At 34.8% G+C, this 15205-nt stretch overlaps 1 protein-coding gene across 1 annotated transcript; it reads left to right on the forward strand.

The window, feature by feature from the left end:
- The first annotated feature begins 631 nt into the window (after positions 1–631).
- LOC140169407 (histone-lysine N-methyltransferase PRDM9-like) lies at positions 632–14849 on the forward strand. The gene is made up of 8 exons (XM_072192665.1): positions 632–781; positions 6265–6375; positions 6982–7049; positions 7657–7834; positions 8700–8780; positions 11570–11838; positions 12673–12913; positions 13615–14849. Exons 1-8 carry the CDS (start codon positions 649–651, stop codon positions 14847–14849), a joined length of 2316 nt encoding a protein of 771 aa, XP_072048766.1. The 5' UTR covers positions 632–648.
- The last annotated feature ends 356 nt before the right edge of the window (positions 14850–15205 follow it).

Here is a 15205-nt window from a genome sequence, read left to right on the forward strand (position 1 = left end):
AAAAACTTGAAAAATGTGAAATAATGGAAAATAATGAAATATTTGATCAGCATTTCTTTCTGACCGGAGTCGGGTAGCCTAATGGGAAACTGGGAATCAACTTTCATTAGCCATATAACTTAAGCCTTGTATACATCACTGACTTGCAAGCTAGGTACATATGTGTAGGCTAGCCTAGGCTAAGACCCCAGGGTAGTAGGCCTATATTACAGGTAAATTAGGCTATTCTTGGCTAATTTCAAACACTCCGAACGCTAGTGGCTCCGCGATAAACACGCGCGCAGTCGCGCACATACATGATGTCATAGCGCGGTAGAGTGTTGATGTACGCAATTGTGAAAAGTATACAAAAAGTCCCAAAATTTGCGAATTTGCGGCGTAGCGAGGAAAAAAAAAAAGGTTTTTACACTTTTTGGACAAAAAGGTCCAAATTTTGGGAAGAAAGTCCACTTTTCACAAAACTGCCCCCCCCCCTTAGGAAAAAGGACTACTTTTTTCAAAATCAGCACCCCCAAATGAAATCCTGCATACGGGCCTGGGTATTGGTATAAGACTTACCACTGTTTAGAGTCAGCTTGTCTAAATTTCAAGCTGTCCTTTTTGTTATTGTTTCATTTCAGACTAATCTAGTTCTATTGAAAGTACAAAATGAGTTCACCAAAAGAAGACAACCATGGAATTGAAGTGTATTTCACTGCAGCAGAGTTTGCAGTGTTCTCTGAGTATGAGAAACTTAGAATGAGGAACATGAAACAGAACTATGAAATGATGATCAAAGTTGGTAAGATATTGTTTTGTACCATACACTGTAGATACCTAACTTTTCCCTTTTTTGTGGTAAACCTTCTAGTTTTGTGCCCTGATACAATTTACAACAATTTTCCTTGTTATTATCGTAAGTCGCCTCACATTTGTGCCCATCCACCACAAACTGGTCGTAAAGTTGGCATTGAGATACAATCAAAAACAGTATGTGGATTTCTATGTAAAATATAGGAATTTGACCTTTGATGAACCATAACTTCACTTCCAGATGTATGAAGCTGGTTGAGGTGTCATTTTAAAGCTGAAAGTGCATTCTTTTAAAATCTGCAATAAACAGAAAATAATCTAGAACCGACTTTACTACCACTTCGTGGTGGATGGTCACAATGGGGATTTGCCATTTGGTCTAATACCATTTGGTCTAATATCTATTGCGTCTACATCCATTTCGTCTAAATCCATTAGGTCTATATCCACTACGTCCAATAATCATTTGGTCATTTAACCATTTGGTCCGATAACCATTTGGTCCAATAACCATTTAGTCTTGTAACCAATAAGTCTAAAACCATTTAGTCTAACAACCATTTAGTCTAATACTCATTTGGTTCATAACCAATAGGTCTAATAGACATTTGGTCTAATACCCATTTGGTCTACACACCATTTAGTCTTACAAGCATTTAGTTTATTACTAAATAGACGAAATGGTATTAGACTAACTGGTTATTAGACCATACGAGTATTAGACCATATGGTTATTAGACCAAATGGTTAGTAGACCAAATGGTTATTAAAAACATATTAGACCAAATGGTTATTAGACTATATGGTTAGTAGACGTACCGGTTATTAGACCAAACAATATTAGACTAAATGGACATTAGACTATATGATTATTAGACTAAGTGGCAATTAGCCTTTCTGGTAATAGGCCAATTGAATATAGACTAAACGAGAATTAGACAAAATGGTATTAGACCAAATTACAATAGACCGTCACATTTTAGGTTCCAGGCAGCAGGCACCCACCACCCAAGGCTCTCACAGTCAACATGAATTGATTCTTTAAAGGGGGTCTCCACTGTCTTCAGCAATCATAACATTATGCCTTATGTTGAAAAAATAATTATCAAGCGCGAATCACATGGTTTTATTTTTAAAAAACAAACACATATTGACCGTAAAAATTAATAAAACCAGTCGGCTCTCAGCACGCGATATTCAAAATTCCCACGCCGAAATTGTCTAAGTGCAACATTTGACGTAATTGTTATTTGTGCTCACTTGTCGTCAGCCTTCTTTGTATTATTACTGGGACGTCATTGCACGCTTTTGTGAGATTTTGGCCCGATAATATACTCCAGGACCATATGGTTTGACTTTGACTTATTGATATTTTCAATTTAAGTACATGCTCCAGGAGCATGTTTGAATTATAAACATGCTCCAGGAGCATCCCAGCAAACACAAAAACGTTTTAAATAAGTTATATTTTGGCTTTTGGTTTAGGTAAAAACGTTTTAATAACATTAAAATGTCGGGTTATATAAAGGTAGTGAAAACGTTTTAAAACATTTAGTATGAAAACACACTACAACAATATTTTTAAAATGTTTTTAAAATTTTATTGTAAACTATTTTTGCAAACATTTTTTGCCAAATATTTTGTCAACACTTACATAACATTATGTTAAAATATTTGCACGCAGCAAACACAGAAATGTTCTCAAAATGTTTTTTTTTTTTTTTTTTTCAAAACGTTTTAATAACATTTAAATGTCGGGTTGTATAAGGTCATGAAAATGTTTTTAAAACGTTATAGCAAATATTTTGGGCAAACATTTTTCGCAAAATATTTTTTCAACCCCAAAATAACATCCTGTTTAGAATGTTTTGTATCAAGTTTTCAAAAATGTTTTTGGAATGTTATTAAAACATTTCTATACCCTTTATAAATATAACCTGACATTTAAACGTTTTCTGTAAAACATTTTGTGTTTGCTGAGCAGTAGATTATCAAAAAATATTTTTTAATGTTATGAAAACGTTTTATACCCTTTATATAACCCGACATTTAGACGTTTTCTGACAACCTTTTGCAAATGATGTCGAAAACGTTTTGTGTTTGCTGGGATGTTTGTAAAACATGAGTTTGTTTCAAATAAAACCACATAATTTGGTCTTGATAATTATTTTTCTTACATAAGAAAATGTTGTGATTGCCGGGGATAGTTGTTTTCTCTGGGATTTTCTCCTGAAAATTGTGCAATTACTAATTTTAATTTAGGCAACCTGATATATTTGGAAAATTGAGTTCTTTAAAACTTACGTATAACATAAAATGTCGTCCCTTTCAAACATTCATGCATAAAGAACATGTAAATAAATGTTCCTTGTAAATGTGACTAATTCCTTATGGAATTACTGACATTTTATACAGCGTGATTTTGGTAGTCTTTGGTGTTTTAATTAATGATCATGATCATGTAATAAATTGATATCAAATGAGATATCTTATTTTTCTCATATTGAAATTAGGGGTTCCAAATCGGTGTATTTCCGAAGATATGATCAAAAAACTGTTGAATTAGTCTTAAATATGGTACATTGTATACCACAGTTGAGACTAATTCGACAGTTTTTTGATGATTTCTCCGGAAATATACCAATTTGGAATGCCTAATTTCAGTATGTTGATGGGGTAAAGTGAGGGGATGAGGTTGTCAATCAGGTTACCCACCTTTAAAATGCTGTCTCTAAACATTTATTTTAACCCAAATTCAGCTGAATTTCCTAACTCTTTGTTTAATGACTATTTGACTTGACTTCATCGGGGTGGTCCAAAATTGACTAAAATTAACTATAATCATTCATGATTCATGAGATGATTGAGATCAAGATTTGAGGCGATAGCTCGATGAAATGGAACAGTCAACAAAACTTTTAAAAGTGGTAAAAGTCCATGAAAGCTTGGGCTCATATAAAGATCATATGAATGCTTTAGAATTCCCTGACAGAAAATGGAAGAAAAGGGTTAAATCCCAGGTTTAAATCAACCATTAAAAATAAAAAGTATAGCTATGTATCTATCATCAGTGACGTACTTGCACAAAATGAATAATCAGTAGAGAGCAGGACTAGTTCAAATATTAATAAAATAAAAACAAAACAGGTCATGCCAATTTCTGTCCTTTTTAATGTTGAAATTTAAATAGCTTGATCGATCTTTTTGTCCCAGAAATGAAACACAAATGCCAAAGAGACCTGGTCAGAGTTTTTTTATTTAGATCAAATAAATAGAAAATTGGAAAGGAAAGAAACAAGCATGCACTGCAATAATGCTTAACTATGTGACTGGAAAAAGAAGCAGCTTAATTAATTAAACATTTCGAAATGTGTTGTTATTTTTTGTGAAATATGTTAATGTTGAATTAAAGTTTTAACTTCAACACTACACTATTTTTCGCTCACCTGGAACGTTTTCACTAGTCCGACTAGCGTCTTCAGCAAGGGTGAAAATAAGAGAGCTTGAACCAGGGGCCACTTTGGCAAAATAGTGGCCACTGGTTCACCAAGATTTGGAAGAACCAGGGGCCATTTCCAATTACCAAGGGGGCCAATAAAAATAAAGATGTGCTGGATGAGTTAAATAAGCACTATTTGCTTGTAATTTGATATTTTTGGTTCACAATCCAGGGGACCCGTTTTGTGAGAAAAGTGTCCCCTGGTCAGCTAAAATTTAGATGGAACCAGGGGCCATTTCAGAGTTTCTGGAGGCCAAACAGCTTCCGTCTCCCACTTAATTTCACCCCTGGTCTTCAGCAGATGGTGATGCTGTGTTGATATCTTGTCTACAATTGGGATATCTCTCACTGATGACGTCAGAGCGTTCAGGACTGCAGGAGTTTCAGCCACCTTCAAACCTCAAAATACACTGTGGAGTGCGCTTGTAGCCCCTAAAGACAAGACAGAACCTGTTAAACAATCTGGGATTGTGTATCAAATTGACTGTGTTGATTGTGACGCGAGTTATATCGGCGAGTCTGCCAGGAAGCTTGAGAAAAGGCTTAGTGAACACATGTCCACTGCTGGCAGCTCTAAATCAGCGGTCAGAGAACATGTAGTGACATCTAAAGGTCACCAGATTGATTGGGAAAACGGCAAGGTGCTTGAACGGGAGCAAAAAGAATTTTCCCGGAGAGTTCTTGAAGCCATACAGATAAGGACTCAATAAAAATTCCCTTTAAAGGGAAAGCCAGCTTCAATGCAGAAGATGCCTTGTAATTAGTTTGGGTGGTGGCATTTTAGGATCACTCTTTTTATGATCCATCATGTTTCATGACAGTCCACCAAACCATCAATGATGAGAACATGCACACAGAAACAGCAAACCAAACAACTCCTATAACTTCCTGTCAATTAATTACTCCAAATTGTTCTGTCTTTTTGTCTTTTCTGCCTTTTAGGCTACCCTTAGCTCATTATTAATATAAAGAAATGCAGTTTTTAGTTAATTGGCTAAAACTGCCATCCTACTTGCCTTATACATGCACATTAATTTTATATTAATTAGCAATTTATACTTAATATAGCACATTATAAAATGTATAAAGACTGATATTGTTCAATTATAATAGGCCTACATGTATATAAATTAGGCCCTGAAATTGCATCAATTTTTCCGTTGAAAAGACAAAACTGATGTTTAAGATATAAATTATTTCATAAATGACATTTTGAGTCATTTTTATCCATAAAACGATACAGATTATAGGATATTTTTACTTTGACTTTTACGTCCATAAAGGTTTTAATCATGTTATCAATACACTCACATCTCATGCTGTGCTGATCTCCAGGAGGTCTGCGAGTAAATCTAAGAACGCCTGATAACAAGGATTCTATAATTTTCTTTCGTTGATATGCTGTGGAAACTATTATAGGCCTGGCATGAACTTTTAATGTCATATTTCCTTCAAACCATAACTTTTGAAATTCTCACTGTTTTCATTCGTTGAAACGGCAAAACATACTTTCTTTTTCTTACAAATCCAATAACAGGTCTATTATATATTTTCACCATAAAAAGTTCGCAAAGTAATTCAAACCAATGCTAGTACCCGTAATCTCTTTAGCAAACAAAGACGATCTCCGAATTAGATCATAGCCAGCTAACGCTGGCGAAAACCGAGACTAAATCGTGACCAAGGACTAGAAATAGATCCTATTTGGGATAACCTGCTGATGCCCGGCGGCGCTACATCATAACATCCTATTGACGTCATTCTGTCAATCATATGACGGCTTCAGTGACAGATATCCCGATTGTAGACAAGATATCATCACAGCATCAACATCTTGCTGAAGACGCTAGTCGGACTAGTGAAAACGTTCCAGGTGAGCGAAAAATAGTGTAGTGTTGAAGTTAAAACTTGAATATCTACCACTACGTATGAATATCCACTCGTATATGTTGATGTTATTTTCTCGTATCAGGTTTAAATGTCCCACCACCTGATTTCATGAGGCAAACTAGCAGAAAGGGGAACAAGGTCTCATGTGATGACAGTGATGAAGATGACAACTGGCTGCCTGGAGGAAGCAGGGGTAAGCAATAGCAATAAGCATATATTATGCCTGATATTACCCGACTCAACTTCAAGTTTTCTATTTAAACAAATGAATTCAGTGTTTTATTAGTTTGTTAACTTCAAGGTAAAGTGTTGCTTATGATAACACCCAATTAAAGATCTTTATTTAATGGGCTGTGGGAAAATTTCTTAATATTGCTGGCTGCAACTTTACAAGCTTTTAAGTCAACTCATCAGTTACTACATTCTTAATCTGCTGCTTTGAACATGGTGTAAAAATTTACTTGCTGAAGTTTTGGTGATAGATTTGAATAAAATTTACTGATTTACTTCTATTGTAGTTTTGTATTTCAAAAAAAGATGTTAGAAAATAAGGAGTTTCCAGACTCTAGTAATGCTATGGGAAATCCGCCAATTGGATTATAATGCATGGAGATCAAAATATGTAACTTGTGGAATTTTTTCTGCAAGTAAAGGCTCTCAAATCGAATGATATTAAAATAATATTTGGAGATACACTATTTTCCCCTACATGAATGGCAAGCAAATTATGGCAAGTTAAAATATTCCTTTATTAGGTTAACTTGGTTCATTTGTTTGGTTTTTATTTTGATCTATACAGCTCGGAAAAAGACTACATCTTTTACAGTCCCTTTCAAAAGACACCGAGGACAACAAGAGGGAAATATGGTGGGTATTACAAAACTCAAATATCATGATGACCAAATCATGAGCTCAAATAAAATTAATGTATGCTTATAAAGGCTTTTTAGCCTGTCTTGAGCAGTTTGTTTGGTCTCATCATAATCTAAGTGTGTTTTTGTACAGACTGCCCATTTAAACAAACTTACATCTATCTTAAACTTGCACATTTATTTGCATGATTGCAATATTTTTTATTTACTGTGATGTTGATGAAATAGTAATTAGTATTATATCTAATGTTTTCTTAATTATACCTACTCTATACTCACACTTTCCACTTTTATTTTGTTTTGCTACTAATTTGTTTTTCTCTTTATGTTTACTTGTTTAGATTTACATTTCCTATGCACTGCCCTAGAAATTATTTTCTCTTTAATGTTAAAATGATAAAACCACATCCTAAAATTGGTTTATTTTCTGATATTTTTTAAACCTGTAGGATAAGGCTATCTATACTATTATCATCTATAGATTTAATGTAATACAATATTGCTTTAAGTTTAGCAATAGCTAAAGGTTCAGATTGTGTGCTCCTGTAAGTATTCTGTAATGGTTTTAAGACTTGAAAATCTTTAATTTTCATTCAACTCAGAAAAAGCCAGAAACTATCTCTAGACCACCTATGTATGACAGTGATGATGCGTTTGAACAACTTGCTAATATTAACATCAGTGACTTTGAAGATGACGACACAAAAGAGACTTGGCATCCTGTTGAACAGACATCTCAGAAAAAGAGAAAGGCAAAGAAAGAATTACATAATGAGACAGGTACAAAATATTATTTTATTTTTTCTGGAAACAAAGTCTTGTTTTTCTTCTTTTGACAGTAATATTGGTTAATTGGTTTAAGCACAGATCATGGAAGTTCGTCAAGTTAGTAGCTTCAAAGATGACACCTGCTGATATTGAAACCCCTTAGCACTCTTGTTGACTTGTTAGGGAAAGATTGAATCCTACTCATGTTCTACAACTTGCTGATATCCTCCTTACATATGATTCAGCACCTCCTGACCACAGATATGTGTCCTGACTTACAATAAATTAATGTCAGTTTGGTCCAATTTATGTGACACATTTATACAGGTGGTGGCTGCATTGCATTCTCTAAATTCAGTAAATTTTCATCGTCAACCGTGTAATTGAATGGGATTATTTTGAAATTTTAAAACGCTTGAAATATCACAAACAAATAGGCCTATGTTGATAAATAATATAAATACAAGCTAAAACCATTGGGGTTCGATAATGAACCCCACAAAACTAACCGAGTATATTGGAAAATGCCATACGGCCGGGCGGTTTCACAAGTTGCTGGCTCGATCATGTCATCCGCCGCCTGCATTTATACATGAGTCAAATGACATGTTAGTATTCAGATTTGAAGTACCCATGGAATACTAGATCAGTTTTTGTGTTAACATTAACAAAGCAAAGTATATCCATTCAGGCTTGAGAATTTTCCTGCTTTTGTAGGATTTCCTGCTTTTTTGTGGTCCAAATTTCCGCAATTTCTTTTAATTTCAGCCCGTTTTTTGGCCTTTTTAGCCTCATTTCACACGCTTTTTCAGGCTTTTTCAAACTTTTCAGTTTTTTTTATGGATGACCATTCTCATGCCGGTTTATTACTTGGCAGGCACTAGACGTTACTCATTAAGAGAAGGAACAAGAAAATCCTACAAGGATCTTGAAGCTGCAGAAGATGATGTGTATGTTTGTAAGTATAGCAACTGGTGTGTTTTGATATGATCATTTGATAAAAGCAGACATGTGGTGTAAGTTGCCATATGCACCACTAAGCATCCCACAATCAGTTTCCCTAAAACACAATAATCATTGAAACATCCACTTTTGGCAATTCCCAAATTTAATACGATTTTCATATTTTGCCCAGCTTCCTTGAAATTTACATTCTTCCCTATTTGCCATAGAAGTAGTGATATAGCAGGATAAATTACCATGATAGCAATGGGTTTACACTATTTTTGAATGTATCGCCCTGCACTCTAAGCAGGATGCACTCATCTCTGTATGTGTGCAATGATAGATTGACTACGATCCCAGCAAACACAAAACGTTTTCGACATCATTCGCAAAAGGTTATAAAATGTCAGAAAACGTTAAAATGTCGGGTTATATAAAGGGTATATTAAGAGTATAAAACGCGTTTTCATAACCTTAAAAACAATTTTGATAATCTACTGCTCAGCAAACAAAAATGTTTTACAGAAAACGCTTAAATGTCGGGTTATATAAAGGGTATAAAAACGTTTTAATAACATTCCAAAAATATTCATGAAAACTTGATACAAAACATTCTAAACAGAATGTTATTTTGGGGTTGAAAAAATATTTTGCGAAAAATGTTTGCCCAAAATATTTTCAATAACGTTTTAAAAACGTTTTCATGACCTTATATAACCCGACATTTAAATGTTATTAAAAGGTTTTGAAAAAAAAAACATTTTAAGAACATTTCTGTGTTTGCTGGGTACAAATATTTTAACATAATGTTATTTAAAAGGGCATTTCGTGATCCACAGTCTCATCCCCCCACTTTTCTCAAAAAAAGTTGAGATTTTTATATTACTGGAAACCTCTGGCTACATAATGTTTATGTACAAAATATTTCTTGCAGATTAATTCGTTTAGCAAAGATATCGTGAAATTTGAATTTCGTTCTGGTGCACCAGAACGAAGTTACAATGCATTGTCTATGGAGCAGTGTAATACATATAATCATGCATAACTCGCGAACGCAAAATCGGAATCAACTGAAATTTTGGGAATAGGTTTTTTTTGTGGATATCTAATGAAAAATGACATAAATAGAGGATGCTAGCAGGGTTTGATTTAACCTGTGTCGTGGAACAAAATGCTCCCCATTTTGGACAACCTGCTATACAAATTTCAGCTTGTATAGCAATTTTTACAATGTAAACATATGCTAATATTATAAGAACATCACCTAAATAAGGTTTTCGCTAAAAAATTGCTACGCACATTTTTCAGAGTAAATCGAACCCTGGATGCTAGGATCACAAAATACTCCTTTAAGTATTGACACAATATTTGGAAAAAATGCTTGCAAAAATAGTTTACAATTACATTTTTTGGAAAACATTTAAAAATATTTTTGTGGTGTGTTTTCATACAAAACGTTTTGAAACGTTATCATGACCTTTATATAACCCGACATTTTAATGTTATTAAAACGTTTTAACCTAAACCAAAAGCCAAAATATAACTTATTTAAATCGTTTTAAAAATGTTTTTGTGTTTGCTGGGATAGCACTCTTTTCAAAGACACTAATCTTACAGGTGCAGGTGATTGGCATGATGTGAAAATTTTATAGACTTACGATCCAGGTCTTTATCACTGCAGTAGCGTATACAGCCCTTTTGAAATGGGCATGCGCCCTCCGGGTATCAAAATAAAGAGAAGAGACCTAGCAACGGTCATATTGTAATGTGCACTATGCCAGCGAATTGTTGCTTCCCACCAAAATAATGTGGTGCCAGAAACAGCCGTTTGAGTCATGGTCTGCTCCTTTTTTTATCAGAGTGATCAGTGAATGTAATTACGACAGATTACATAAAAACATGAATGGATACGACAGATCACAAAAAGTTTACGAAAAGGGTTCATTTTTCTTTGTTTGTGAGTTCCAATTTGTAAATCAAAGACTTGAATCAAACTACTGTAAGTACAGTTATTTTAGAATTCTTATGTACAAATCCAAAATTTGGTTTGATGTTACATACTTCCATGACAGTTTCATGCTAAAACTAAGCACTTTTTCAAATTGACTAACTAGTCTCTTCACATCTTTGATTGCTTCCTGTTGGAGCTGCAATCCCGGTCATAATTGTTCGAACACTTTAACATGGGTACCTCAAATATGCCCCCCATTCCCCCTGATCAATGTTGTTGGTTGTTGTTTTGGTCATGAACCCTAGAAACATCCAACATTGATTGGTGGGGCAGGGGGAGGGTTCTAGTAGTAGGAAATGGTTCAGACTTCACGTCAAAGAAAGCGACATTTTAATATGTCAAGTATATCAGAAATACGGTCTCAAACAGTCCTACTTTGACACAAGTGTTCGAACGACTTATGTCCGGGATTGTGGGTTAAATGACTTGGTCCTAAATATGCCAAAGAAAGTAGCTCCCATCGTCTCTGTGGGGAGTGTTTTGACCCCTCTTTCTTATCCAGATGGCTTCTTTTATTAGGCTTCTCTTTCTGTTTTGCTCTGTGTGTTTGATTTGCAACTCTTGCCATCTGATCACATGGCTTTTGTTTTCTCGACAATTATGTGATCTGTGATAGCAGATTTGTTCTCCTCCACTGTGGCATGGCGGAGGCCTGTCTTTGCACTCTGGCGAACGCTTTCTTTTTTTCGGATACTGTAAGTAAAAATTTTGTGCATAGCTAAATCATGTATGCTTGATAATACTAATTTTTTGGTAATGATCTTTACCCTATTGTCTCACATTGATTGCAGATTGTGAAGATTGCCATGAGCTGTATGAAGATGATTGCCCAACTCATGCTCTGACCATCATTGAAGACACTCCAGTACCACCTAAGTGCAAAAACCGGGCTAAACTTAGTCTACCACCAGGATTGGTTGTTAAAGAGGCTGGCATAGAAGGAGCTGGTCAAGGAGTATGGACTGAGAAGTTCATTCCAAAAGGAGTAAGATTTGGACCCTATGGAGGAGAGATTGTTGTGAATGAACAAGTGGGAAGTAAAAGTGGCTATTCTTGGGAGGTAAGATATTCACTCACATTGGGCATTTACCACAAACACTTCTACGCCCTTTATCATGTTTACCAGAGTTCTTTCGCAGTTTTGCCAATGTAGCATATTTACTGTGTAAATACTGAAGTGAGGTCCTGATTGTCAAATTGAATCTCGTCATAAATTATTGGTACCTCAGTCATTGACGAGGTTGTTTTCACATGATAAAAAGAGTGCACAGATCAGCAAATGCGAAGAGATCTTGCTGAAAACTAGGGCAGTTGTTGACAATATTTTCAACAAAGCAATTTCCCTGACTGTCGACAAGCATGGACTGATTCTTGACAAAGACTAGTCATTAAAAATGTTAGAGATAGCTTATAAGATCAGCATTATTTAACATAAAATTAATTCTAGGTACAAAAAGGAGCTAAAATTTTATAAGATTTTAAGACAAACAAGTTAATGTTGAAGCTAGACATCACAAGTTGCCAGGTATCTGGTTATCAACACCTGGTCTCCACATTTTACATTTAAATTAAGCCAAAATGTATTTTGTATTTAATACCAACAGAAACTAACAATTTGCCATTAAAAATCTGATCTGGAGTGCAGTGAAGATGTGTTGACGCTGTCTGATCAACAACATAAGACTTGAAACACCCGCCGATATCAATAAATGCAATCAATTTATCATCAATACTGCCTGTGGAAAGACTGAAAACTACCGATGAAGAAGCTCATAATGTCCTTGTCAACCTTTATCTGAGAATAAATAATATTGGTAGGCACATTTATCTTGATTCAATCATCTAAATATATAATTTTTTTTGCTTCCAAACCTACATTGTTTGTTGACTTCAGATCTTCAGTGACAAGAAGAGAATACACTACATCAACGGACGAAATGAGCGCAAAGCCAACTGGATGCGCTATGTCAACTGTGCCAGAAATGAACCAGAGCAGAACCTCATAGCCTACCAATACCGTGGTCAGATTTACTATAGAAGCTTCAAGCCAATCTATGCAGGGAAAGAATTGTTGGTTTATTATGGAGAAGAGTATGCTAAAGAGTTAGGAATAGATGAGGAGAAGTTCATTAATGGTGAGAAACTAAAATGATCCCTCTTGATACCAATCAATGAAACTTTGATATTCATTTACAGGGCAGAATGGCTTGCTCAGCTGCCCAGAACAACCAAAATTTAACATAAATACCAGATATGATTACAATAATGCACTTTTATGATTTTATGATTTTCAATTGAAAAAAATGCAAAGTAAACCTTCCATGAAGAAGAAGAAAAATAAACTTTACTGTCACAGCATTTCATTTAGTAAAACAAATCATATGAAAGTATTATTGCATTGCCCAAATTATTTGTTATTGCCAACTTGGCACCCCTCAAAAAGAAATACAAAATTGGAAAAGAGCAGGGCAAATAAAATATTAAGTTGGGCAATTTGATTTTTAGGTGGACATGCTGGGCTAACTTATGATTTTCTTGTAGGTGGAAATCATGAGTTTAAGTCTGTAATGTACAATTATGCAGTGGTTCTGATTGTATATATTTTTTGTTTTGTGATTTTCCATCCCAGTGTTGCATTTGCTTAGAAACATTTGGAACACTATCTCAGGCTGTCACTTCCCCAGGCCTTAAAACTGTAACTGCAGAATCTGTCCAGAGCTCTTTATATTACTGGAAGTAATCAATTTACCCTCAATACAGTCTACATAAATCTTGCTATCGTAATTTCTTTTACTGTATTAGTTTACTATGAATCAATTATTTGATTTTTCCACAGATGGTAATTGTCATCAATGTGAATTCTGCAGTAAAGCCTTCACTGGCCAGTTATTCCTTCTGAAGCATTTAAAGTATCGTCATCATCAACATGTTGACTTAACACTGTACCAATCTAGACCATCTCCAAATCCTGTCAAATCTCTATGTAAAGTGGTATCATCACAGCAAACCAATCAACATGATAGAACAAACACAGCAACAGCCAAAACTGTTAGGTTTGGTGAACCAAAAGATAAGGACAAGAACCATGGTAAATTATCACAATCTGTCAACAGTTATCAAAGTGGTGATGTTATTCATCAGGAAGGTGATGTTAAGAAACATCAAAGAAATGAAGGTAGAGACAAACCACATAGGTTTCAGATCTGTGGTAAGGGATTTACACTATCTGGTGATATGAAGAGACATGAGAGAATTCATACAGGAGAGAAACGATATAAGTGTGGTACATGTGGCAAGACATTCAGCCAAAAGGGTAGTTTAAATACACATTTGAGGACACACACAGGTATCAAACCATACCAATGTAGGTACTGTAATATGGTATTTACAATAAGTAACAACTTGACAAGACATGAGAGAATTCATACAGGAGAGAAACCATATAAGTGTGATACATGTGGTAAGACATGTAACCAAAAGAGTAATTTAGATAAACATATGAGGACACACACAGGTATCAAACCATACCAATGTAAGCAGTGTAAGATGACATTCAAACAAAGTAACAACTTGACAGTACATGAGAGAATTCATACAGGAATCAAACCATACCAATGTTCACAGTGTAATATGGCATTTTCAGATAGTAGTTCCTTCATAAGACACAAGAGAATTCATACTGGAGAGACACCATACCAATGCAGACATTGTAACATGACATTCAAACACAGTAATGCATTGACATACCATGAGAGAATTCATACAGGAGAGAAACCATACAAATGTGATACATGTGGTAAGGCATTCAACCAAAAGAGTCATTTAGATGGACATATGAGGATACATACAGGAATCAAACCATACCAATGTAAGCACTGTAATATGGCATTTACACGAAATGGTGCATTGACAAGCCATATAAGGACACACACAGGAGAGAAACCATACAAGTGTCCTTCATGTGGTCAATGTTTTGCACAAAAAAGGAGCATGAAGACTCACGCTAAAAAGTGTGTAATCACAAACAATTCTACTCACAACAGTTACAACAATGCAAGCACAGAAGAATGAGTTGTTTTGTTGATACATTTTGTACTGTTTATTGAAGGCGTTTTGATGTTATTTTAGGGTTAATTTCACAGCAAAATCTGAGATGAGTCAAATAGGTAAAATATGCTATAATGCAATTCGACTTTAGCTATTCTAACCATGCACACATGATTTGACTCTGAAGATGCTACAAATGAGTACCTGGGTGATGTTTATGATATGGTACAAAGAAGTTGCTTTTCTTACACCATCAAGATGTTTTTCTAGATTTTTGATGTTACATAATTGTATATAGTTGGACATTATTATGTGTGTTTTTCTGTCATGTCAAATGCTGCCTTTATGGGTCTTCCTGCAATTACTGCTTCTCCACAGTA

The sequence above is a fragment of the Amphiura filiformis genome, chromosome 14 (assembly GCF_039555335.1).
Source record: "Amphiura filiformis chromosome 14, Afil_fr2py, whole genome shotgun sequence".
Classification (NCBI taxonomy): domain Eukaryota; kingdom Metazoa; phylum Echinodermata; class Ophiuroidea; order Amphilepidida; family Amphiuridae; genus Amphiura; species Amphiura filiformis.

Bases quoted from the DNA above. Each gene is read 5' to 3' on its own strand.
- LOC140169407 (XM_072192665.1), top strand. From the start codon at position 649: ATGAGTTCACCAAAAGAAGACAACCATGGAATTGAAGTGTATTTCACT. The intron at 6,376-6,981 runs GTAAGCAATAGC...TGATCTATACAG, and splicing joins GCTGCCTGGAGGAAGCAGGG to CTCGGAAAAAGACTACATCT. The intron at 7,050-7,656 runs GTGGGTATTACA...CATTCAACTCAG, and splicing joins GACAACAAGAGGGAAATATG to AAAAAGCCAGAAACTATCTC.